At 37.5% G+C, this 26,136-nt stretch overlaps 1 protein-coding gene across 1 annotated transcript in view; it reads right to left on the bottom strand.

Moving 5' to 3' along the window:
* Nucleotides 1-26,136, bottom strand: part of LOC148754892 (aldehyde oxidase 4-like) — a 66,187-nt gene that overhangs the window by 15,151 nt on the left and 24,900 nt on the right. Inside the window, exons 15-24 of the mRNA XM_088794366.1 lie at nucleotides 25,024-25,116; nucleotides 24,137-24,306; nucleotides 23,715-23,829; nucleotides 23,030-23,152; nucleotides 21,055-21,151; nucleotides 15,749-15,873; nucleotides 13,340-13,473; nucleotides 12,010-12,097; nucleotides 11,606-11,692; nucleotides 11,229-11,420 (exon numbers count right to left, since the gene is read on the bottom strand). Of these exons, the coding sequence (XP_088650492.1) occupies nucleotides 11,229-11,420; nucleotides 11,606-11,692; nucleotides 12,010-12,097; nucleotides 13,340-13,473; nucleotides 15,749-15,873; nucleotides 21,055-21,151; nucleotides 23,030-23,152; nucleotides 23,715-23,829; nucleotides 24,137-24,306; nucleotides 25,024-25,116 (1,224 nt within the window). The remainder of the gene's footprint in view (nucleotides 1-11,228; nucleotides 11,421-11,605; nucleotides 11,693-12,009; nucleotides 12,098-13,339; nucleotides 13,474-15,748; nucleotides 15,874-21,054; nucleotides 21,152-23,029; nucleotides 23,153-23,714; nucleotides 23,830-24,136; nucleotides 24,307-25,023; nucleotides 25,117-26,136) is intronic.

Raw genomic sequence — 26,136 nt, 5'->3', positions numbered from 1 at the left:
CCCAATGCTAGAAGTGGAACAGTAGGAGTGTCAGATCAAAAGAACAGAATATTTGCAGTTCTGAGAACTGTGGTCTGCAGCCCAACTAGTTCCCACAAAAGGGAGGGAGACACAGAAGCAGGACTGGCTGGGTGGTCCCCGCCATTGCTCTGGGCTACCTCTCACAACCTACCCCACCCTTGTTCCCATCTATCTGGGTAGATCCCTGCAGGAGTAAATAGAACTGCTGAAAAACATGGGCTCTGAAACTCATGTAGAAAGATCTTTGGAACTTCAGCAACTCTCTGCATCCCCACAGGGACGCGGTGCCCTATGACCCAGAACTGTTAACAGAGGAGAAGCTTGCCTTCCAGGGGATCCCCCATTGTGCGAGAAGCCGGAATAGTGCGGAGAAAATATAACACTACAGCCTGAGAGAGAATAAAAGACTGCAGTCGGAGAGAAAATAAAACATTCTACCAACAAGTACTGGAAAACAAAAGAAAGGCCTCTATCAACCTGTTGCAGAACTCACTCCTGTAGAAGTTTAGAAAGAGAAATAATAAATCACTAATAGCCATGAATAACCAAGGTAACAAGACAGCTCAGAAAAAAAGCGAAAAGTCTCCAGAAAATGAACTTAAAGACATGGAAATATGTGACTTAAATGACAGAGAATTCAAGATTGCAGGTCTGAAAAAAACTCAAAGAGATGCAAGAAAACACAGACAGGCAGTTTAATGAACTCAGAAACACAATCAAAGAACAAAATGAATATTTTACCAAAGAGATTGAAATTTTAAAAAAGAACCAAATAGAATTTCTGGAGATTAAGAACTCAGTGAAAGAAATGAAGAATGAAATAGCCAGCTTAGGTAGTAGAGTTGACCAGATGGAGGAAAGAATCAGTGACATTGAAGATAGAAATCTAGAAATGACACGGATGTATGAAGAAAGAGACTTGAGACTTGAAAGAACTCTACAAGAACTTTCTGACTCTATCAGAAAGAGCAACATTAAAATAATGGGTATGCCAGAAGGAGAAGAAAGAGAGAAGGGAACAGAGAGTATATTCAAACAAATAGTTGACGAGAACTTCCTAAACTCGTGGAAAGAACTGGATCCTCGAATCCAAGAAGCAAATAGAACACCTAATTACCTCAACCCCAACAGGCCTTCTCCAAGGCACATTGTATTGAAGCTGACAAAAATCAACGACAAAGAAAGAATCCTCAAGGCAGCCAGGGAAAAGAAGATGGTAACCTACATGGGAAAGCCCATTAGATTATCATCAGATTTTCAGCAGAAATTCTACAAGCCAGCAAGGAGTGGATTCAAATATTCAAACTATTGAAAGACAGAAATTATGAGCCAAGAATAATATATCCAGCAAACATATCCATTAGATACATAGGAGGAATTAAGACCTTTTCAGACATACAGAAGCTGAGGGAATTTTCTAACACACAACCTGCACTACAAGAAATACTGAAGGAAGCTATTCGACCAGCATAAATAGGGATAATTTGTGACAACCAAAGCATAAAAGGGGGGAGAGTAAAGGCCTGAACTGGAATATGGGAATGGAGAAGGTAAGCATGCTGAAGAAATGGAATACGCTAAATATGAAACTTGTTTTTACATGAACTTAAGGGTAACTCCTCAAAAAAATCCAGAACTGAAATATATAAAGTAATAAAAGAAGAAACAGAGGGAGAAATCACAGAATACCACCACACAGAAATACTAGACAACAACAAAAAAGCAAAGAAACAATGGAAACACAGTCTTACCAGAAAACCAAAGATACAAAAATGATAGGAAATCCTCACATATCAATAATCACCCTAAATGGAAATGGACTGAACTCACCAATAAACAGGCACAGAGTAGCAAAATGGATTAAAAACTAAACCCAAAACATGTTGCCTCTAAGAGACATATCTCAGCTACAAGGACGATCACAGACTCAAAGTGAAAGTGTGGAAATTGACACTCCAAGCAAATGGTATCCAGAGAAAATCACATGTAGCCATACTGATATCAGATGAAACAGACTTCAGGATAAAAAAGGTAACAAGAGACAAAGATGGATATTTAATAATGATACAGGGGACTATACAACAAGAAGACATAACAGTCATCAATATTTATGCCCCCAATCAGGGAGCACCGAAATATACCAAGGAACTACTAAAAGAACTAAATGGAGAAATTGACCAAAACACAATATAGTAGGGGACCTAAATACATCATTGACAGTTATGGATAGATCATCCAAACAGAAAATAAGGAAATGTCATCCCTAAATGACACATTAGATGAAATGGACATAATTGACATTTATAGAGCACTTCATCCTAGAACATCAGACTATACATTTTTTTCTGGTGTGCATGGAACATTCTCAAGGATAGACCATATATCGGGACATAAAACTAGCCTCAGCAAAATTACGTAGATTGAAATCATACCAAGCGTATTCTCTGATCACAAGGCTTTGAAATTGGATATCAACTGCAGAAAGAAAAGAGGAAAAAGCACAAATATGTGGAGATTGAACAACAAACTTATAAAGAACAACCTAGTCAAAGGAGAAATTAGAGGAGAGATCAAAAGATACATAGAAACAAATGAGAATGAAAATACATCTACCAAAATTTTTGGGATATGGCAAAAGCAGTTTTAAGAGGGAAATTTATAAATCAACATACAAAAGTCCATTGCATTCCTATATACTAATAATGAAATCTCAGAGAAAGAAATTAAAAAATTCCTTTTGCATCAATAAAAAGAATAAAATAGGGCGGAGTGAGGTGAGCCTCTGTAAAGCTCCCCTGGAATTAACAAAGAATCGAACAACAAAAACTCCACAAAGAACTCCCTGCACAGCAGACAGGCAAGACGAAGAGGCCCACTACCGACTGAAATCACCTACAGGTTGGAGATTTGCGCGAGTGGAGGGAGGAGGAAAGGGAGAAGTGCGCGGAGATGGAGCCGCGTGGGCGCAGGACGAAGACCTCGCTCAGTGCGCGGAGCTCGCCGCTTCCCGGAACTACCGCAGCTGCGGGAGAGGGAGGAACTCAGACTGCTAGGGCTCCGCTTATGGCCCACAGGGCTGAGGGGGCAGCATGTAACACGGCTGAACCCAACGCTCACGGCAGAGACCTCGGAGAAAAGACTGAGGGAAAAAGGCTGAAAACGGTGGTTTAAGCCCGCACTGCCGAGCAGAGAACGGAGCCTTAGGCACTGAGACTAGCCGCCCCCTCCCTCCCCTCCCAGAGCTCACCCCGCCCCCACCTGCCCGGTGCTAGAAGTGAAACAGTAGTGGTGTCAGATCAAAACAACAGAAATTCTGCTGTTTTGAGAACTGTGGACCCAGACACAGATTCACAGCCCAACTAGTTCCGGCAAAGGGGAGGGAGCCGTGGAAGCAGGACCGGCTGTGGTGGTGGTCGCCGCCATTGCTCTGGGCCACCTCTCACAACTCACCCCGCCCCTGACCCCATCTATCTGGGCGGATCCCTGCAGGAGTAAACAAAACTGCTGAAACATAGGGGCTCTGAATCTGGAGCTGGAAGAGCTTTGGAACATCAAAAGCTCTCCGCATACCCACGGGGACACTGCGCCCTGTGACCTAGACGAACCATTAACAGAGGAGAAGCCCATCTCCCAGGGAATCCCCCCATTGTGTGAGAAGTTGGAATAGTGCAGAGAAAACATAGCACTACCGTGTAGGAGAAGAAAAATAAGTTGCAGTTGGAGAAATAATAAAACATTCTACAAACAAGTACTGGCAAACAAAAGAAAGACCGCTTTCTATCAACCTGTTGCAGAAGTCACTCCTGTAGATGTCTAGGAAGAGAAATAGCAAACCAGTAATCGCCATGAATAACCAAGGCAACAAGATAGCTCAGAAAGAAAGTGAAAAATCTCCAGAGAAGGCACTTAAAGATACAGAAATATGTGACTTAAGTGACAGAGAATTCAAGATTGCAGTTCTGAAAAAACTCAACGAGATACAAGAAAACACAGATAGGCAGTTAAATGAACTCAGAAACTCAATCAAAGAACAGCATGAGCATTTCACGAAAGAGATTGAAATTTTAAAAAAGAACCAAAGAGAATTTCTGGAGATTAAGAACTCAATAGAAGAAATTAAGAATGAAATAACCAGCTTAGGTAGTAGAGTTGACCAGATGGAGGAAAGAATCAGTGACATCGAAGATAGAAACCTGGAAATGACACAGATGGAAGGAGAAAGAGACTTGAGACTTAAAAGAAATGAAAGAACTCTACAAGAACTTTCTGACTCCATCAGAAAGAGCAATATAAGAATAATGGGCATACCAGAAGGAGAAGAAAGAGAGAAGGGAACAGAGAATATATTCAAACAAATTGTCGATGAGAACTTCCCAAATTTGTGGACAGAACTGGACCCTCAAATCCAATAAGCAAATAGAACACCTAATTACCTCAATCCCAACAGGCCTTCTCCAAGGCACATTGTATTGAAGCTGTCTAAAATCAACGACAAAGAAAGAATCCTCAAGGCAGCCAGGGAAAAGAAGATGGTAACTTACAAAGGAAAGCCCATTAGATTATCATCAGATTTTTCAGCAGAAACTCTACAAGCCAGGAGGGAGTGGAACCAAATATTCAAACTATTGAAAGAGAGAAATCATGAGCCAAGAATAATATATCCAGCAAAAATATCCTTTAGATATGAAGGAGGAATAAAGACCTTTCCAGACATACAGAAGCTGAGGGAATTTTCTAATACACGACCTGCACTACAAGAAATACTAAAGGAGGCTATTCGACCACCATCAACAGGGACAATTTGTGGCAACCAAAATGCAAAAAGGGGGAGAGTAAAGGCCTGAACCGGAATATGGGAATGGAGAAAGTAAGCGTGCTGAAGAAAATGGAATACTCTAATTATCAAACTTTCTTTTACATAAACTTAAGGGTAACCAGTCAAAAAAAATCCAGAACTGAAATATATACTGAAATAAAAGAAGAAACAGAGGGAAACATCATAGAATACCACCACACAGAAATAATAGACAACAACAAAAAGGCAAAGAAACAATGGAGACACAGCCTTACCAGAAAACTAAAGATAGAATGACAGGAAATCCTCACATATCAATAATCTCCCTAAATGTAAATGGACTGAACTCACCAATAAAAAGGCACAGAGAAGCAGATTGGATCAAAAACCTAAACCCAACCATATGCTGTCTCCAAGAGACACATCTCAGCTACAAGGACAAGCATAGACTCAAAGTGAAATGGTGGAAATTGACACTCCAAGCAAATGGTACCCAGAGAAAATCAGGTGTAGCCATAATGATATCAGATGAAACAGACTTCAAGGTGAAAAAGATAACAAGAGACAAAGATGGACATTTCATAATGGTGAAGGGGACTGTACAACAAGAAGACATAACAGTCATCAATATTTATGCCCCCAATCAGGGAGCACCGAAATATACCAAGCAACTACTAACAGAACTAAAGAGAGAAATTGACCAAAACGCAATTATACTAGGGGACTTAAATACATCATTGACAGCTATGGATAGATCATCCAAACAGAAAATAAATAACGAAACAGCAGCCCTAAATGACACATTAGATGAAATGGACATAACTGACATTTATAGAGCACTTCATCCTAAAACATCAGACTATACATTCTTTTCTAGTGTACATGGAACATTCTCAAGGATAGACCATATATTGGGACATAAAATCAGTCTCAACAAATTTAAGAAGATTGAAATCATACCATGCATATTCTCTGATCACAAGGCTTTGAAATTGGATATCAACTGTAAAAAGAAAGTGGGAAAAAAACACAAATACATGGAGATTAAACAACATACTTTTAAAGAAGGACTGGGTCAAAGAAGAAATTAGAGGAGAGATGAAAAGATACATAGAAACAAATGACAATGAAAATACATCCTACCAAAATTTTTGGGATGCAGTGAAAGCAGTTTTAAGAGGGAAATTTATCTCATTACAGGCCTATCTCAAGAAACAAGAAAACTTCCAAATAAATAACCTCATGTTACACCTTAAAGAACTAGAAAAAGAAGAACAAGTAAAACCCAAGGTCAGCAGAAGAAAGGAAATAACAAAAATTAGAGCAGAACTAAATGAAATAGAGAACAAAAAGACAATAGAAAAAATTAATGTGACAAAGAGCTGGTTCTTTGAAAAGATTAACAAAATTGACAAACCCTTGGCTAGACTCACTAAGATAAAAAGAGAGAAGACACTAATTAACAAAATCAGAAACGAGAAAGGGGTAGTTATCATGGACACCACAGAAATACAAAGGATCATTCAAGAATACTATGAATGACTATATGCCACCAAATTCAACAACCTAGAAGAAATGGACAAGTTCTTAGAAACATATAGCCTTCCAAGGCTGAACCATGAAGAACTGGAAAATCTAAACAGACCGATCACCAGTAACGAAATTGAATCAGTCATCCAAAACCTCCCAAAAGCAAAAGTCTGGGACCAGATGGCTTCACTAGTGAATTCTACCAAACCTTCAAAGAGGATCTAATACCAATCCTGCTCAAACTCTTCCAAAAAATTGAAGAAGAGACAGTACTCCCTAACTCATTCTATGAGGCCAACATTACCCTGATACCAAAACCTGGTAAGGACAGCACAAAAAAAGAAAACTACAGACCAATATCTCTGATGAATACCGATGCAAAAATCCTAAATAAAATTCTAGCAAATCGAATACAACAATGCATTAAAAAGATTATTCATCACGACCAAGTGGGGTTCATCCCCGGGGCACAAGGATGGTTCACCATCCGCAAATCCATCAATGTGATACATCACATAAACAAAATAAAGGACAAAAATCATATGATTATATCAATTGATGCAGAAAAAGCATTTGACAAGATACAACATCCATTTATGATTAAAACACTTAATAAAATGGGTATAGAAGGAAAATACCTTAACATAATAAAGGCCATATATGACAAGCCCTCTGCTAATCTCATAATTAATGGAGAAAAACTAAAGCCCTTTGCTCTACGTTCAGGAACACGACAGGGATGTCCCCTATCACCTCTGCTTTTCAACATAGTGTTGGAAGTCCTTGCCAGAGCAATCAGGCAAGAGAAAGAAATAAAAGGCACCCAAATTGGGAATGAAGAAGTTAAATTATCACTCTTTGCAGATGACATGATGCTATATATAGAAAACCCTAAAGACTCCACCAAAAAGCTATTAGAAACAATCAACGAATACAGTAAAGTTGCCGGGTACAAAATCAACGCACAAAAGTCAATTGCCTTCCTATATACTAACAATGAAATCTCAGAAAAAGAAATACAAAAAACAATTCCTTTTGCAATTGCAGGAAAAAGAATAAAATACCTAGGAATAAACTTAACCAAGGATGTGAAAGACCTATATGCTGAAAACTATAAGACATTTTTGAAAGAAATTGAAGAAGACACAAAGAAATGGAAAGACATTCCGTGCTCATGGATTGGAAGAATCAACATAGTTACAATGGCCATATTACCCAAAGCAATATACAGATTCAATGCAATCCCCATCAAAATCCCAATGGCATACTTTAAAGAAATAGAACAAAAAATCATCAGATTTGTTTGGAACCACAAAAGACCCCGAATAGCCAAAGCAATCTTAAGAAAAAAGAACAATAATGGAGGTATCACACTTCCTGACTTTGGCTTGTACTACAGGGCTACAATAATCAAAACAGCATGGTATTGGCAGAAAAACAGACACATAGACCAATGGAATAGAATTGAGAACCCAGAAATAAAACCACATAAATATGAACAGATAGTTTTTGACAAAGAAGCTAAAAACATACAATGGAGCAAAGACAGCCTCTTCAATAAATGGTGCTGCGAGAATTGGATAGCCACGTGCGAAAGAATGAAACTGGACTGCTATTTGTCACCATGTACCAAAATTAATTCAAAATGGATGAAAGACTTAAGCATAAGACCTGACACAATAAACTGCATAGAAGAAAACATAGGTACTAAACTTATGGACCTTGGGTTCAAAGAGCATTTTATGAACTTGACTCCAAAGGCAATGGAAGTAAAAGCTAAAATAAACGAATGGGACTATATGAAACTTAAAAGCTTCTGCACAGCAAAAGAAACCATTGACAAAATAAAGAGGCCACCAACTGAATGGGAGAAGATTTTTGCAAACAGTGCCTCCGATAAGGGGCTAGTATCCAGAATATACAAGGAACTCATGCAACTCAACAACAAAAAAACAAACAACCCAATTGAAAAATGGGCAGAGGACTTGAAGAGACATTTCTCCAAAGAGGACATACAAATGGCAAATAGACATATGAAAAAATGCTCAACATCACTAATCATCAGAGAAATGCAAATCAAAACCACAATGAGATATCACCTCACCCCAGTCAGAATGACTATCATCAACAAGACAAACAGTAACAAATGTTGGAGAGGCTGTGGAGAAAAAGGAACCCTCATACACTGTTGGTGGGAATGCAGACTGGTGCAGCCGTTATGGAAGGCAGTGTGGAGGTTCCTCAAAAAATGAAGAATAGAATTGCCATATGACCCAGCAATCCCTCTCCTGGGTATCTACCCAAAAAATCTGAAAACATTTAGAGATAAAGACACGTGTGCTCCAATGTTCATTGCAGCTTTGTTTACGGTGGCCAAGACATGGAAACAACCAAAATGTCCTTCCATAGATGAATGGATAAAGAAGTTGTGGTATATATACACAATGGAATACTATTCGGCAGTAAGAAAAGATGATATAGGAACATTTGTGACAACATGGATGGATCTTGAGAGAGTAATGCTGAGCGAAACAAGTGAGACAGAAAAAGCAGAGAACCATGTGATTTCACTGATATGTGGTATATAAACCAAAAACAACAAAAGAATAAGACAAACAAATGAGAAACAGAAACTCATAGACACAGACAATAGTTTAGTGGTTGCCAGAGGGTAAGGGGGGTGGGGGGTCGGGGGTGGGAGATGAGGGTAAGGGGGATCGAATATATGGTGATGGAAGGAGAACTGACTCTGGGTGATGAACGCACAATGGGATTTATAGATGATGTAATACAGAATTGTACACCTGAAATCTATGTAATTTTACTAACAATTGTCACCCCAAAAAATTTAATAAAAAAAATAAAAATAAATAAAATACCTTGGAATAAACTTAACCGAGGATGTGAAAGACCTTTATGCTGAAAACCATGACATTTTTCAAACAAATTGAAGAAGACACAAAGAAATGGAAAGACATTCCGTGCTCATGGATCGGAAGAATCAACATAGACAAAAATGGCCATATTACCCAAAGCAATATAAAGATTTAATGCAATCCCCATCAAAATCCCAGCGGCATTTTTTAAAGAAACAGAAAAAACATCATCAGATTTGTATGGAACACAAAAGACCCCAAGGAGCCACAGCAATCCTAAGAAAAAAGAACAATGCTGGAGGTTTCACACTCCCTGACGTTAGATTGTACTACAGGGCAATAATAATCAAAACAGCATGGTATTGGTAGAAAAACAGACACAGACCAATGGAATAGAATTGGGAACTCAGAAGAAAACCACATATATATGGAGAGATAATTTTTGACAAGGAAGCCAAAAACATACAATGGAGGAAAGACAGCCTCTTCAATAAATGGTGCTGCAAGAAGTGGAAAGCCATGTGCAAAAGAATGAAACTGGACTGCTCTCTGTCACCATGTATCAAAAGTAATTCAAAATGGATCAAAGACCTAAGCTTAAGATCTGAAACAATAAACTGCATAGAAGAAAACAGGTATTAAACTTATGGACCTCAGGTTCAACGAACATTTTATGAATTTGACTCCAAAGGCAAGGGAAGCAAAAGCTAAAATAAATGAATGAGACTATATCAAACTTAAAAGCTTCTGCACAGCAAAAGAAACCATCGACAAAATAAAGAGGCCACCAACTGAATGGGAGAAGATTTTTGCAAACAATGCCTCCGATAAGGGGCTAATATCCAAAATATACAAGGAACTCATTCAACTCAACAACAACAAAAAACAAACAACCCAGTTGAAAAATGGGCAGAGGACCTGAAGGGACATTTATCCAAAGAGGACATATAGGTGGCCAATAGACATATGAAAAAATGCTCAACATCACTAATCATCAGAGAAATGCCAATAAAAACCACAATGAGATATCATCTCACCCCAGTTAGAATGGCTATCATCAACAAGACAAATAGTTACAAGTGTTGGAGAGGCTGTGGAGAAAAAGGAACCCTCATACACTGTTGGTGGGAATGCAGACTGGTGTAGCCGCTATGGAAAGCAGTGTGGAGGTTCCTCAAAAAATGAAGAATAGAATTGCCATATGACCCAGAAATCCCTCTCCTGGGTATCTACCCAAAGAAATCTGAAAACGTTTATCCATAAAGGCATGTGTGCTCCAGTGTTCATTGCAGCTTTATTTACAGTGGCCAAGACATGGAAACAACCGAAATGTCCTCCAATAGATGAATGGATAAAGAAGTTGTGGTATATATACACAATGGACCACTATTCGGTGGCAAGAAAAGATGAAATAGTACCATTTATGACAACATGGATGGATCTTGAGATTATAATGCTCAGCGAAATAAGTCAGAAAAAATAGAGAACCATATGATTTCACTGATGTGTGGTATACAAAACTGAAAACAATAAAAGAACAGGACAAACAAATGAAGAAACCAAAACACATAAATGTAGACAATAGTTCAAGTGTTACAAGGGGTAAGGGGGGGCGAGGGGTTCTAGGAAAGGGTAAATGGTGTCTAATATATGATGATAGAAAGAGAACTGACTCTGGATGGTGAACACACAATGTAAGATATAGATAATGTTTTATATAATTGTACACTTGAAATCTATGTAATGTTACCAACAATTATCACCCAGAGCAGAAGAGCTACCCAGCAGCTGACTTAAAGTGTCAGAAGAAATACTATTTGTTGTTTTAATACACTAAATTTTATGATTGACTTGTTCCCCAGCAAAAGCTAACTGATAGATAGACAATGTATTTTATTTCTTTAAATCTACTTAGAAGCTGATATAAGGCTATACGTAGGTGCTCCGTATACATTTGAACCAAATGATGTCAGAATTTTGTTAGGGGGTTCTGACTGATTACTTACCTCTTCAGGTGATAAGTTGCACTGAGATGCCACAGCAGTTATATAAGCTTCAACTACCACTGTGCTCTGGGGAAAGCCAAATCCTCGAAAGGAAGTGTTGGATGGCAAATTGGTTTTGCAAGCCCTGCCCCGGCACCGGAAATTAGGAATATAATATGCATTTTCAGATTTCAGCACAATGAACTCTATCACCTGAATTAAAGCAAACAAAACAAAACTTCTTATTTATCAAATATTCAAAACCACTTATTCACATTTTATCTCTAACTTGAATCTTTCACAGAATCTATCTAATTTATAAGACAAATATTCCTGCAGAAAAAGGGTGGCACATACAGCTAAGAGATAACCTACAGAAAGGTGTATTTCTCATTTACCAACTCAGATTCATCAGGAGTGCATCCACCATTGATATAATATTCAACATCAGCAGATTTGATCACACCATTGTTCATGAATCCAATCTGAAAAGTGATATAATAAGTAAAAACAATTTTTTTAACCATCCTTTAAAAGCTGACCATGTTGTACACAAACACGTCTGATCACAGTTCCCAATCCTCACCCAACTTCTGCACATAATTGATGTGACAGTCACCAGAGGAATACTGAAGATGGTGACTAAGTTGACCATGATTCCAACAGCAAGTTCTGATTAGTTTTAGGTAGCATCCAAATATCCCTTTCGATTGGTGTGGAAGTTAGTAATTGTCTTTACTATTGGCTAGGTATCACTGAACAGTGTTTTAGGCAGGTTCCTGAAAATTTTGCTTTCACTCACTTTGTATTTTCCGAGGAGTGGGTGACGGCCAGCAGTTATCAGCATGTCATCACCACGCTCTAGAATAAACCGGATTGGGCGGCCAGTCCTATAGGAAACAACTGTTAATATGCTGGATGCTTCATAAAGTTGTAGAAACATAGAGATGATGAAAGGCGTCTGGAGATAATCTAGGTTAGTGGCTTTCAATGGGGGCAGTAACATAACTTAAACCAATAGTGGTTGCTGTGAGGGCATTAAAATATAAAAACAAAGAAACAAACAAAAACCTATTACTATTATCATTCTAGTTTAGTCATATCTGAGAATTTAATTATTGAAATGATACATTATTTGGTTATAAGTTACCTTCCTTTTATTTGTTTTTTTACATTACATTAAGGCATTGTATGAATATTTTGCAATTATGTGTATCAGGTTATATTATTATCAGTTTATCAATTTGGGTATTCAAGGGGGCATTAAATACTTTCCATAAGGGGAATGTTGAGGCCGAAAGGGTTGCAAACCAATGCCCCATCCAGCTTAACCCCCTGCATTCAGACCCCCTTTCTTAAAGTACCCATTAAAGACTCCTCTGGCTTCTAAGGGAATGCTTCCAGTAACTACACACCTGTACTTTAGGACAATGTTCTTTTATCGTTGGAAGTACCACACAACTAAGATATTCACAGTTTTCTTTTTGCAGCTATAGACTGGGATGAGTTAAGTTTTTCCTGAACATTCTTAATGAACTTTGGTATGTACAGGTTCACAAAAGTCATGGCTATTCTTGTGTCTGGTTATTACATCCGGATGATACAGAGACTAAGTGAACATTCCCAGGCACCAGCAGACTCTGGTGTATTTCATGACAAAACGTGTCCCTTGTAAGTTTGAGGCTTTGACCATCCCTCCACTCAGCCATCTCATGCTTGATTTATTCTAATGATTTAAAACAAGCATTTTAAAGAGTGAAAGTCAATGCAGTTCACGAAAAAGTAATACATAGTTATGTCTGTGCAATGAGTCAAAATTTACAACGATTGCATTCATTCCACACAGCTTTCTTGTGAAACAGGTAGATATTATTTTCCCCACTTTACGGGTGAGGAAACTGAGGCGACTTGCTAACGTGACCTTGTGAACGAGTGGGGAGAGCAGGACTTGAACACAGATCCTCTGGCTCCAGGTCCAATGTCATTTCACCCACATGCTGACCATACATATCCTTTGAAAATGAAAGGCTATGGCCTATGGAATGAAAGCTGGGATGCAAGGCTGGAAGGGTGTGGGTGGCATCTGCCCTGCTAGGACTTCTGACATCAATAGCTGTTGCTGCGACTCTTACTTGTTGGCGGCCACAGCAGTGATAGCAGCTAGCAATGCGGGCTTGCTTGCTTTCCCCCCAAATGCTCCTCCAGCTCGTCTCATGTGGCAGGCGATTCTACTTCTTGGGACGTTTAGTGCTGTAGCCACAAATTCCTGCAAGAGGTAAGTCCCCGAAGCCACGTAAGTGCAATTTAATAGTATATTTCTTCACTCATGTACTTCCCCTCTGCTTAACAAAAGAAATTCAGTAATTCAATAAATACAACATTTATAGAACGACGCAACCCTCATCACAATCTAATTTTAGAATGTTTTAAGCATCCTCAAAAAAACCTTATATCTGTTAAGCAGTCACTCCTAATCTCTCCCAACCTCAACTCCCCCTAACACCCTCACTACGAGGCAACCACTAATCTGCTTTCCTATCGATTAGCCTGTTCTAAACATTTTATGTAAGTGAATAATACCATATGTGGTCTTTTGTGACTGGCTTCTTTCACTCAGAATTGTGTTTTCAAAGTTCATCTATGTTGTAGCATATATCAGTACTCCATTTTTAATGGCTGAATAATATTCCATTGTATAGCATTATCAGTTTTTAAACAATCCATTTATTAGTTGATGAACGTTTGCATTGTTCCCAATTTTGGATATTGTGAACAGTGCTGCTAGAGCACTTGTGTAGAAGTTTTTGTGTGGTCAGATGTTTTCATTTCTCTTGGGTAGATAGATACCTAGTCATGGGATTGCTGGGTTATGTGGTCACTCTATTTTTAACATCCTGAGAAATGTCAAACTGTTTTCCAAAGTGACTGTGCCATTTTTCATCCCCATCACCAATGTATGGCAGTTCTAGTTTCTCCACATCCTTGCCAACACTAGTTATTGTCTGTCATTTGATTATATATTCTAGTGTAGATGGAGTGGTATTTTTGTAGTTTTGATTTGCATTTCCCTAGTGACTAATGATGCTGGACATCTTTTCATGTGCATATTAGTCATTCACAGACCGTTGGAGAAATGTCTATTCAAATCCTTACTGGGCCTGCTTTTGATAGTGCCTCAGGTTCCTGTGGGCTATGAGTACCCAGTGTCCTAGTTAACTCTGGGAAATGCCTTCTGTCATGGAGCTGACTGGTTGTACCCTAAGAGGTACTGATGGTAGACAGCAAGGATGACATTGACACATACACGTTATCCCTTTGGAGCCCAGAGCCAGATACTGTCTACTAAAAGAGACCTCAGAGGTGATATTTGTCACCTTCCTCAATTTACAGAAAAAGATATTGCTGCCCAATGACTAGTAGAAGACCATGTAGCTGCTTGGGAACAAAGCCCATATCGCCTCACTCCTTTATCCACTTCAAAACTTGCAACTGTGGAGGCCGCAGCCAAATCCCAGATCGACATCAGTCCCCTACCCTTTCATTTTGCCTTGAATGGCAGCTGGTAGCTTCATCCTCCCATCGAACCTGTCCACTGTCTTAGGACCGTAAGGTACCAACTCACTGTGCTCCACCAGGAAGCCCCCAGCTTTTCCCGCAGTGATGCTGTCATTACGCCTCCTCCCAGTATAAGTTTTTAAGTATTCCCCTGTGTCTGGTACTCTTCTAGGACCTACAACTCCACATTTCAGAAGAAAGGAATGTCAGAGGATTTTCTTTACTTGCCTGGGGTTGGCAATGCCTTACATCCCAACCACTGGAACGGGACTGTAACTCACATGCTACTGTGCCGGGCTGAAATGTCTTGGAAATGCAATCGCTTTATATATGCACAACCAATACACGAAAACATTCATATAGAGAAGCAACACAAATGAACCACAAAGAGAAATTTAAATATACGTGTACCACCAATACATGAATTGGTGTACCACCAATACAACATTCGTACCGAAAAGCAATTCACGGGATATAGAGTACAGCATAGGGAACAGTCAATGAAACTGTACCAGCCATATACGATGTCAGAGAGGTAATAGATTGGGGGAGGAGGGTTATCACTTTGTGAGGGGTGTAAATATCTAACGAGTACATAGCTTTATACACCTGAAACTAATTAAAAAAAAGAAAGAAAGAAAAAGAAAAGCAATGCAGATGAATGAACCACAAAGGGAAATGTAAATGTAATATAATACTAAGGTTTTGACCTCCCCTGAGATTAAGTTTTACACTATTAATTGTTATAACTTTGCCCCGTATTTTATAAGGCAGCAAAAATTTCAGATCTCTTTGAAAGGTCTAGCTTCTTAGGGAAACGTTTACCCCATTTCTTCATTCCAAACTTTAGCTAATGTCAAGTGGGCAGCAAGTTTGAGGCGTGGGAGTGTGAGGAGTCAAAAGGCCCCTAGAGCAGAATGCCTGGTTGTAAGGGCCTCACGTCACATAGTCATCTGGAGTCTCATTTTCCAAAAATACCTTGTTACCTGTACATGAGTTGGATACTGCATTCCAAGGTGTAACACCATTTCTTTATCTTCTGTTTTGGGGATAGCCAAGATAGTTTGCGTTTCCATGTAAAAATGTTCCTGTCCTTCCACGTGGACCTCACCTGTAAAGCATAAACACAGGACAATGTTTACTTGAAAATCCCAATTTTGGGGCTCTCAGTGGTGTTTGGTTTATCAAAAGTGAGTTGCTTCAGCTTATGGAGAACTGAACTTTGTACCATTTGGTTAAAACACGTTTTCTAATTAATCCTCACTGTGCCCAACCAGCTACATGACCCTGGGTAATTCACTCCCCTTTTCTTGGCCTCAGTTCCCTCATCTGTCTAGTGGGGTGGTGAGATCTCCGGTGTGTTGGATTTGAGTGCACAGATTACCCTGACCACATATCCAGGCTGTCATCTCCTTGCTCAGTGAATTTGGCCAAGTTATTAAACCCTCATTTCCTCATCTATAAAATGGTGGGTAATAATAACATGTACCTCAATTAGGTGGCATTAGGATTATTGAATCACAGAAAGGATAAGTAGCTTGCTAAAGGACACAAAGGTTTAAAATGGCAGAACTCCTCCCTACACTAAAACTAGCCTGTTCTTACTGTTTTGTCTGAGATTTTTTGGCCTATTTAATATATCCTTATCATTTTGTAGGCTGTAACAAGAGAGGTGTTTGGCCTTAGTTTAAATATTTCAAAGGCAGTATTTTAACTTTAAAACTTGCCAAAAGACTCCTGTGTTGTTAAAATACGTGAATTATTTTGCCAGTGGTCAAAAGATTTCTTGAAACTATTTCTTGGGAAAATAGAATATGAGCCATGCAAAAAGCCCTATAAAAAAAAAGCTTTGCATGTATAGACTGAATTTAATCTACACCCAAATTTATTTAACAATTACAATTTTTACAATATGCTGGGCATTGCTCTGAGGCTTAGCACTTTGCAGATAATGAATTCATTTAATCCCCATACTAACTTCATGAAGCAAGTATTACTAGGAAACTGACATGGTAAAGTTAAGTAAGCTAAGCTGTCCAATGCCGCACAGCCAGTAAATAACAGAGCTGGGATTCAAACCCAGGCAACCTGAGTCCAGAATCCATGCTCTAACTACACTGTTTCTCTATGTTGGCATTTCAAATCTCCCACTTGTGCCAAAATTTTGAATTCCCACAATGGTCAAAATCCTGAATGACAAAGAGCTAGCACCTTGTCACTCTGATGCCCTTAGGGTAAGTATAAAAATTAAAAGAAAATATACTATTGTGGTTAAGAGCAAGGACCTTTGGGTCATCTAGTCCTGGGCTCCAGTCCTGGTTCTATTGCTAATCAGATATGAGACCTCAACCAATTACCTAACTTTTCAGAGCCTCAGTTTCCTCATCTGTAAAATAGAGCTACCAATATGCTTCTTTTCAGAGTTGTTCTGCTTGCATATTAAATAGTAAGCAGTAAACACTAAGAAGCTTAAAATAGGTTTAATAATACTCATTTCTTAGGGTTGATGTCAGGATTAAATAATATAATACATATAAAAGACTTAGCACGGTGTCTGGCACAGCAAGTATTTGATAAATGTCATCTGATATTATTATTATTACCGACTAACCTTTAGCTTATAGGCTTTGTAAAATCTCATTTAGTTTTATAAAATGCATTATGAAGTAATGAAAGTTTGGCACATGTAGTAGATACTGTCAAAACTCTGAGCATCTCTCATGACTTTCCTCGTTGTATCTAACTATTCTGAGGCAGTGAATACTTTTTATAATTGGAAGGCAGCCTACATTTTCTGCTTAAACAAAATGATGTTGGGAAACAAGTATTCTAAAGGTATTTCTGATGTTTTAGTAAAAGATAAAAGCTTATAGCACTTGCCCTTCCAGTTATTTAGAAGTCGGTAATAGATCCTGTGAAAATCATTATTCTTCTCTTACCTAAGACCAGTAGTGATACTCTTAATAGAGATAGCTGTGGTTCTCAACTCTGCCACCCCTTGAAATCACCCACCTAGGGAGCTTTAAAGAAAATACTGATACTCTGACCCTGTACTACAAGGTTCTGATTTCATTGGGATCTGGATATTGGTATTTAAAAAATCATACTAACTAGGTCTAGCCTGCGCAATAAGACAAAAGAAACAAATAACAGTATCAAGATTAGAAAAGACAAATAAAACTGTTATGATATGATTTGTATATATAGAAAATTCAAGAGACTCTATAAGACTGTTAAGTAGTAAGTAAATTCAGCAAAGTTCCTGGATATATAATAAATATACAAAAACTAATTGTGTTTTTATATATTAGACACAAATAAGTAGAAAATTAAATAAAAATATCATTTATAGCAGCATCAAAAACATCAAATACTAGGAATAAACATTAGGGAGCATGTGCAAGGTCACTATAGTGAAAACTACAAATTTACTAAGAGGAATTAAAGTAAACCTAAGTAAAAGGCAGGGTCTACCATGTTCATGGATTGGAACTTAATGTTGTTAAGATTTCAATTCTCTCAAATTGATATTGTTTCAGTGCAATCCCCCTCAAAGTCCCAGCAAATTATTATTAGTGGATATTAATGAACTGATGATAAATGTATACAGAATTGCCAAGAACCTATAATAATGAAAGTCATATTGAAGAAGACATAGCAAAAGGGCCTTACATTATCAGATTTCAAGAGTTACAGCAAGTAAGATAGTGTGATATTAGCACAAAGACAGATAAGCAGATGAGTAGAATATAATAAAGAGTTCAGAAATAGAACAATATATATATAATATGTAGACACCTGGAAAACTAGAAAAGCTGCACTGCAATTCAATACGGGAAAAAACAGTCTTTAATAAATAGTACTAGGTCAATTGGATATCCATTTGAAAAAAATTGAAACTTGACCCCTGTCTCACACCATACAGAAAAGTTAATTTGAGATGGATCATAGATGTAAATGTCAAAGCTAAACATTTTATCAAGCTTCTAGGAGAAACCATAGGAAAACATCTTCATGACCTGTGAATAGGCAAAAATTTCTTCATGGCACCAAAGCACAAACCATAAAAAAGACTCATAAATTGGACTTCATGAAAATCATGAACTTTTGTTCATGAAAAGAAACCACGAAGGCAATGAAAATGCAATTTGCAGGCTGAGAAAAGAAATGTGCAATACCCATAACCAACAAAGAATTCATATCAAAAACATAAAATCTTCTGTAAATCTGTAAGTAAATAAATTATTATATTATAAATTAAAATCAATAATATATAATCATAATTAACGATCATTTTAAATTTAATTAATTAAAAAACAGGCAATAGCCTTGAACAAACATTCACCAAAGAGCACATTAAAATGGCTAATATACATATGAAAAAGTTTCATCATTAGTCATTAAAGAAATTCAGTTAAATCCACAATGAGATACTACTATACACCCATCAATTACATAAAATTAAAAAGACTAACAATAACAACTGAACAATGAAACTTTCATAATTGTTAATAGGAGTAAAATTGAAATGATTCTTTAAATGTTTGGCATTAACTTATAAAGGTAAACATATAAAAACACTATTATTTGATAATTCTCCTCCTGGGTATATTCCATTGGAAACGAGTGCCCATGTTCACCAAAAGACGTGTGTAATAGTGTCGATATGAAAACGTCCAAACCTATAGAGAATTTTTATGAGTTTTTTTAAGCCAAACTGACAACATTGATGGGAAACAAGATCTTAAATACTTCAGAGAATAACAGTTTTGTAGTTAAAACTGTATGTTGAAATTAAGAAGGGAACCTCAGGAAGGTTACATGAAGGTGGGAGGATTGGATTATAGGATAGTTAAAAGATTATGTATTTCCTTGAGGGTGGTTTGAAAAAAAAAGGCATTTCAAAGGTGTACTTATCACTTTGTGAGGGGGTTATCACTTTGTGAGGAGTATAAATGATAAATGTCTAACTAGTACAGTGTTTTGTACACATGAAACTAAGAAAAAAAGGTGTATTAACCTAGATGCACAGAAACAATGGACAGGGCTTGCTTAAGGCAAAGAGAAACCTTTTACTAAAGGAGTTACCGTATTTTGCTGTGTATAATGCACTCCCATGTTTAACGTGCACCCACATTTTTGGCCCAAACTTTCATGGGACCAAAATCTTTTGTTTTAATTTTTAATTCAAATTTTTATTTGTTTACATTTAGGTACTTGTTTTTTTTGTATTATAAAGGAATTTTAGGATTTATTTTTTAACATATTATGGTACAAGATATTTTATGTAACAAATAATTACAAAAGACAAGAACAGATACAACATACAAGAAATTTTATGTACTGGTAACAAATTCATGACATTTGTGCATCATAGAAGGCCAAGAACTCTTTGTCATTGTGAGTTTGTCGTAAGTTCAACAAAACCGATTATCGTATTCCAGGGTATTATTTTGCATACGGATATCGTATTGATTTCTAGAGTTACACTTTTAACTCATAAGCATAAAATAATTAAAAACATTTATATAGATACAGAATTACTACTACCCATGTATAATGTGCATCCTTATTTTTCCCTCACAAATTTGGGCAAAAAGTGCACATAATATACAGCAAAATACGGTAAACGCCTGGGGTGTGACTACGCATCATGACCTACCCAGGCAGGAATTTATGATCAGTTTACCTTGAGGGATTACTTTCAATTACATCTATTATGGCCCCCATTTTTCATCCACAGTAGTGTTTTAGAAACTTTATTCATAATAGTCCCAAGTTGAAACCAACCTCAAATGTCCATCAACAGAAGAATAGATAAATTGTGTTATATTTATACAATGGAATACTCCTGTACAATGAAAAAAACAAACAAAAAACTACTGATCTATGCAACAACATGGACAAATTTTTCCATACATAAAACTGAATAAAAGAAGCAGGCACAAAAGAAGTTACACTCTAGCTTCCATTTATATGAAATTCAAAACAGGTAAAACTAATCTTTAGTGACAAATGTTAGAATAAGACATTTTGGAAGGTTACTGACTAAAGGGAGCACAAGGAAACTTTCTGGGGTGCTGGAAATGTTCTTTATTTTGATGTGGATTTCTACCTATGTAAAATTTCATCAAGCTGTAAACTTATTATTTGTGCATTTTAAATTATGATTTAAAAATCACACTAGAGTTGAGAAGTTCTGACTCAGAGTTTCAGTATTTCTCAAACCAACGGATTGAATTTAGAGTCTTCAACTTCAGAGGCTTCATTTTTCTAACCCAAGACCACTTACCTTCAATGATTTGATCAACATGTTTAAAGGCTTGCTCTACATTTCCTTGCTCAATTTTTCTCTCAGCAGTAAGAAATGAATTGTGCTCTAGGGCTTGCTGCAGAAAAACAAACAAATAAAAAACGTTTTTTCCCCCCATTCTGATAAGCCAGTCATCTTCCATCAAATTCCCAGGCTCCTGCTCTATCAGACCTTTACCTACCAACACTATCTGAGCAGTGTGGAGTCAGCAGAAATGAAGTTAAAATGGATTACAGGCACTGGTGACGGCTTAGTTTTGTTCAGGGTTCTGAGGAAAAGCTTAGGGGAGATGAGGATATATAAAACATGGTCCTAGCCTCTAGACAGTTTGGTATTAAGGTGCCAACTTTGTGCTGAGGAGACAGACAATAAAGAAAGGCCAAGAAAGAGGAGGCTGGTGGTGGTGGCCTTGTGTAGATGACCTAAATTATGTGCTAAATTGGATGGGATTAGGACAGTTAGAGAAGAGATGGGAAATCATTTGAAGTCAGGGAAACCTCATACAACAATAGTTCGAGGTTGAAACCAAGCCAAGGGGCCAAAATGAGAACAAGGCCAGGCTGACTGGGGAGAGATTATTTTATTTGTTATTTATTTATTTATTATTTATTTATTTATTTATCATCAAAGAGAACTGGGATGAGCTTGAAAGGTGGATTGAGACTGGACTATGCAGAATCTTGAGCTCCATATTAAGAACCTTAACTAAGGGTACATTGCTGTTTAGAAAAAGTGATATGATGATCTTTTGTGGCTTAGAAAAGTTAATGTGATAGGTAGATGTATTGAGATAAAGTACAAGAGCCTCTTTAAGTAGTTATTGTAGTAAATCTGGTAAGAAGGTGGTGAGGAGTGGGCTGGAGGGTGGGATGGGGTGAAAGTGAGAATAGAAAGAATGGTGTTGGATGGGTACTAGATTTATGTGGGTGATCACATCATAAGTTATATAAATGTCTAATCACTATGTTGTACACCTGAAACTAATATTGTATGTCGACTATAATTGAAAAGTTGAAAAAAATGTTTGAACTAAAAAAAAAGAAAGGGGCATTTACAGGATAACTGGGGAAGACTTGAACTTGGCAACTGTTGGGAAGAACAGGGGAGAATCAGAGGATGATAAAAACTGCATCCTGCTTGGCTGATTTCATATTGCTCATGCCTACGTTAACAGTCTATACCTCCATCACACACATTTATTGAGCACCTACTGTGGGTTTAGCACTTCACTAGGTCCTGGGGATATAAAGCACCATGGACATGTTTTTGACTTCATTAATAACAAATAACAAACACAAAATTGACAGCTAATATTTACTGAATGTGTTCTACATCCTGGGTGCTGTTCTAAGCATTTTACTTGGATTCTCTCATTTAAACCTCACAATAACCTTTGGTTGTAGGTATTTTCATAGTTCTCATTTTACAGATAAGGAAGCTGAGGTATGAGGAATTTAAGTAATTCATCACAGCTTTCAGTGCTATTATTAGCCTAGTAAATGGCAGAATCAGAATATGAATCTGAGTATTCTATCTCCAGAACTTGTGCTTAAACAGGAAGTGGGCAGGGAGACAGAGGACCCAAGCTGTGATTCAGTAAATGTTAAACTATTCTGAGTTTCACAGTGCTCTGGATTTTTCTCACTGACCAGTTTTGTATTGAGGCCATAAGGACCTTCCTCTAGTGTCGCTTATCTAGATTCTCAGGCCATGCCTTGGCAAGAGGCCACGCAAGGAGAAATGGACACAGGAAAGAAAGGGGGCTCCAGGCAGGGAAATTCTCAGTATTATGTCTCAAGGTGCAGATTGCTAGAGCCTGGTCTCTAAAACTACAGATAACTCTTAAGAAAGTATGGATGAGGCCCAAATTATACTATTTTGTGACTCCATGGGCCAAATCTACCAAAAGTACATCACCCTAGTCCTTCTAGAACACCCAGAGCGGCCTGAATACCTCTATTGTGATAATCCTCGGTTCTATGTCTTCATAAGTGATCTTCACTTTTTTAGCGGCCTCTTTCGCGTGAGCATGGGTCTCAGCAGCTACGGTGCAGACTATCTGACCCACACAAATGACCTGCAGAAAAGCCGCACGTAATTAGCTACCACATAAATGAATCACAAAAAGGATTTACTGTTCCCAAATTCTTACCTTTACCCACTGGTTCTTGTGACCAAAAGAAAGATTATTTTCTACCTACGAGGATAAATTGAGTGGGATTTAGGGGGTACAGAAATGGGATGCAGAACTTAATTATCTGGCCTATGATTGTCTTCAGCCACATTTCTCACCATTTCCCACATTACACACAGTAATTCAGTCATCCTGAAATTCCTGAAATTCTGCTGGTTCTTTTAATGTCCTATGCTGTATATTGCTTCTATGACTTTTATGACTTTTTAGAAGCCTTCCTTGAGAGGGCTTATGGCTTTTATCAGAATCTCAACAGGGTCTACAATTCAAGAGAGATTTTGAGCATCACTGAGGTGGCATCATTGGTTCTCTGCAAGTCTTTGTGATGTAAAAATGAATCTATGGATGTTTAACAATAGATTAACAATTTGTAACACATAACCAATAATTGTTTTGGCATTTCCAGCAAAGTATTTGAATAATAAGCCACACACAAATCACACACCTCATTTTGTGCATAGAAAATCTCTTCTTGAGGGTTATTATCTCCCGGAACATCTTCTGCTGTTATCACATCAACAACACCTGGAAGTGCGAGGGCTTCTGAAACATCGATTAATCTAGGAGGGAAAATTTAACAGTACACAATGAAGTTGCAGGGGGAAGTTCAGGGTACAATAGCAATGATTCCTCAAGCACAGGGAAGAACTACAAAGACCTCATAACTAATTCGGGCAATATTCTGTGTCGGTGTTCTGACTCTTGGCCATAGATTCTCTCGTAACTATTCTTAAAAAAGGACTGATTCCCATCCAGAAGAGGAAACGAATAATCTTAATTGGCTTCATTATATAATAATCTCTCTATTTGAATATGAAATTGTTAATGCAGTTCAGTAATGTATAGGAACATCTTTTATTTCCTTACATGATTTTTGCGTGAGCTCTGGTGCTGGTGACTGGAGCCAGGAAGAGTTCTTGGGCGATGGGGGGCATGTCATCTACATACACAGCTTCCCCTGTGGCGTGTTTAATGGCTGACTCGTGCATGACTGGGTGGCCAACAGGATCTTGTGGGGGTTGGCGGGGATCCACACACTGTTAATGAACAAAGCACATTATTTTACTGCCAGACATTCTCAGGCACTGAGAATTGGGTCTGATATATCTGATTTACCCACAAATCAAGGAAAACTAGAGGCAATTGGGTATCCGTACCCATGAGTCAAAGTTAAAAATATTCATTGAGTATTATTAGGGTAAAGAATATATGTTGGTTATAGCACTGCCCCCCTCCACCCCAACGAAAAAAAGAGAAGACGTTGTTTCTGTCCTCAAGATTCTACAACCTTGTTTAGGAACCAGAACATATACAAACACACATTACAATAATGTGATCAAATTCATAGAGCAATAAAGAATCATTTGCACAGCCAATATGGTACAAGGAAAATACACGGCTTCCTGGGAGATTCGGGGTGGCTGTAATAAAGTAGGGAAGGCTTTCCAGAAGCAGTAAATGTTGAGTGAGGTTTTAATGTTAAGGACTGACATTGGCCAAGAAAAGGAGGAAATTTTAAGCTACAAAACTGAAAACAGTGAAAGAAGGGAGATTCAAAATTGAATTTCTTGTGTGGTCTTTGGTAAAAGCATAGAAGCTAAACCAAACAAATAGTATGTGGGTGACAATGGCTTTAGCAGACTTTATCTTTACAAGCAATACAAAATATAGCTGTTGACGGGAGGGAGATAAAGTCATAACACATATATCCGAATGAATAAACAGATTAAAAAACAAAAACCCTACCCACCAACCTGAAACATCTGAATTCCTTGGGGTGTTTCTATGGGGAAATCTTCCAGGGCGCTCATGAACTTTTCTGGGATATCAGGAAATTTCTGGGGATCCTGAAAATATTATTTCACATTTAATTTTACAATCTGAGTGACTAGCTTGGAAAAACATATGTAGAAATACGATTACCCAATATATTCTCCCAGATATTAGATGTCAGTTCTGTTGGGAAAAAGCCCTGGGCTTCAAGTTTCCTGGACTAGTAGCAGTTGTTTGAGGAATAACTACGTCTACTTATGTATACAGAAAAGTGAACGTTATTTCCAGGAAGTGGAGACTTCCCTTCACAGCAAGGTCTCCTTTTGAATCAATGGAAATATGTACTCTTGTAAATGGGCTCTGTGCTTTCAAACCCAGACCAATCTTTTGGGCATGTATCTCAAAGAAACGATTGAAGGAATGGACTTGTGAGTCATCTACCAGGATGTCCAATTACAGATTATTTGTAATTGATAGTGAAGAAACTAGAATTAAACTAAATATCCAACAACAAGGAAATGGCAAAACAAGTTATAGTATATCCACAAGCTACAACATTCTGCAGTCACTAAAAATAATGTAGTTATTGATATTGAAAAATGCTCATGAAATACAGTTAAGTGAAAAAAATGGATTACAAAACTTTGTGTACAGTATGATCCTATTCTTTATCTAAAAAATATAAATGTATTCAAATGTTAATAGTAGGATTACTGGATTAGAGTTGATTTTTAAAAATTTTGCTTCTCTGTATTTTGAATTCTTCTATAATGATAGTATACATAACATAATAGAATATGTAATATGTGAAAGAATATATAAGGTATAAAAAGCATATTTAATAGATTTTCTTAGATCTACACTAATTACATATTAATATACTGAAAATGTTATGTAATACATAATGGAGTAAACAATAAAATAGAATACGATAATACTAACAATAAATAATGTTAATAAAGTAATAAAAAAGGACTGGTTGAACTAAGAGAGTAAAGATCTCAGCCATAAAATGTGGTATAGTCATTGTCTGCTGTTTTTGAGACAGCTCGTGATTTATCAAGGGGACACTCAAAGTCATGGGCCATATTTTG

This window comes from Rhinolophus sinicus, chromosome 17 (genome assembly GCF_057876585.1).
Source record: "Rhinolophus sinicus isolate RSI-liver-muscle chromosome 17, RSI-T2T, whole genome shotgun sequence".
NCBI lineage: Eukaryota > Metazoa > Chordata > Mammalia > Chiroptera > Rhinolophidae > Rhinolophus > Rhinolophus sinicus.
Note: the sequence above shows the minus strand (reverse complement) of the source record. Positions and strands in the feature narration are given on the sequence as shown.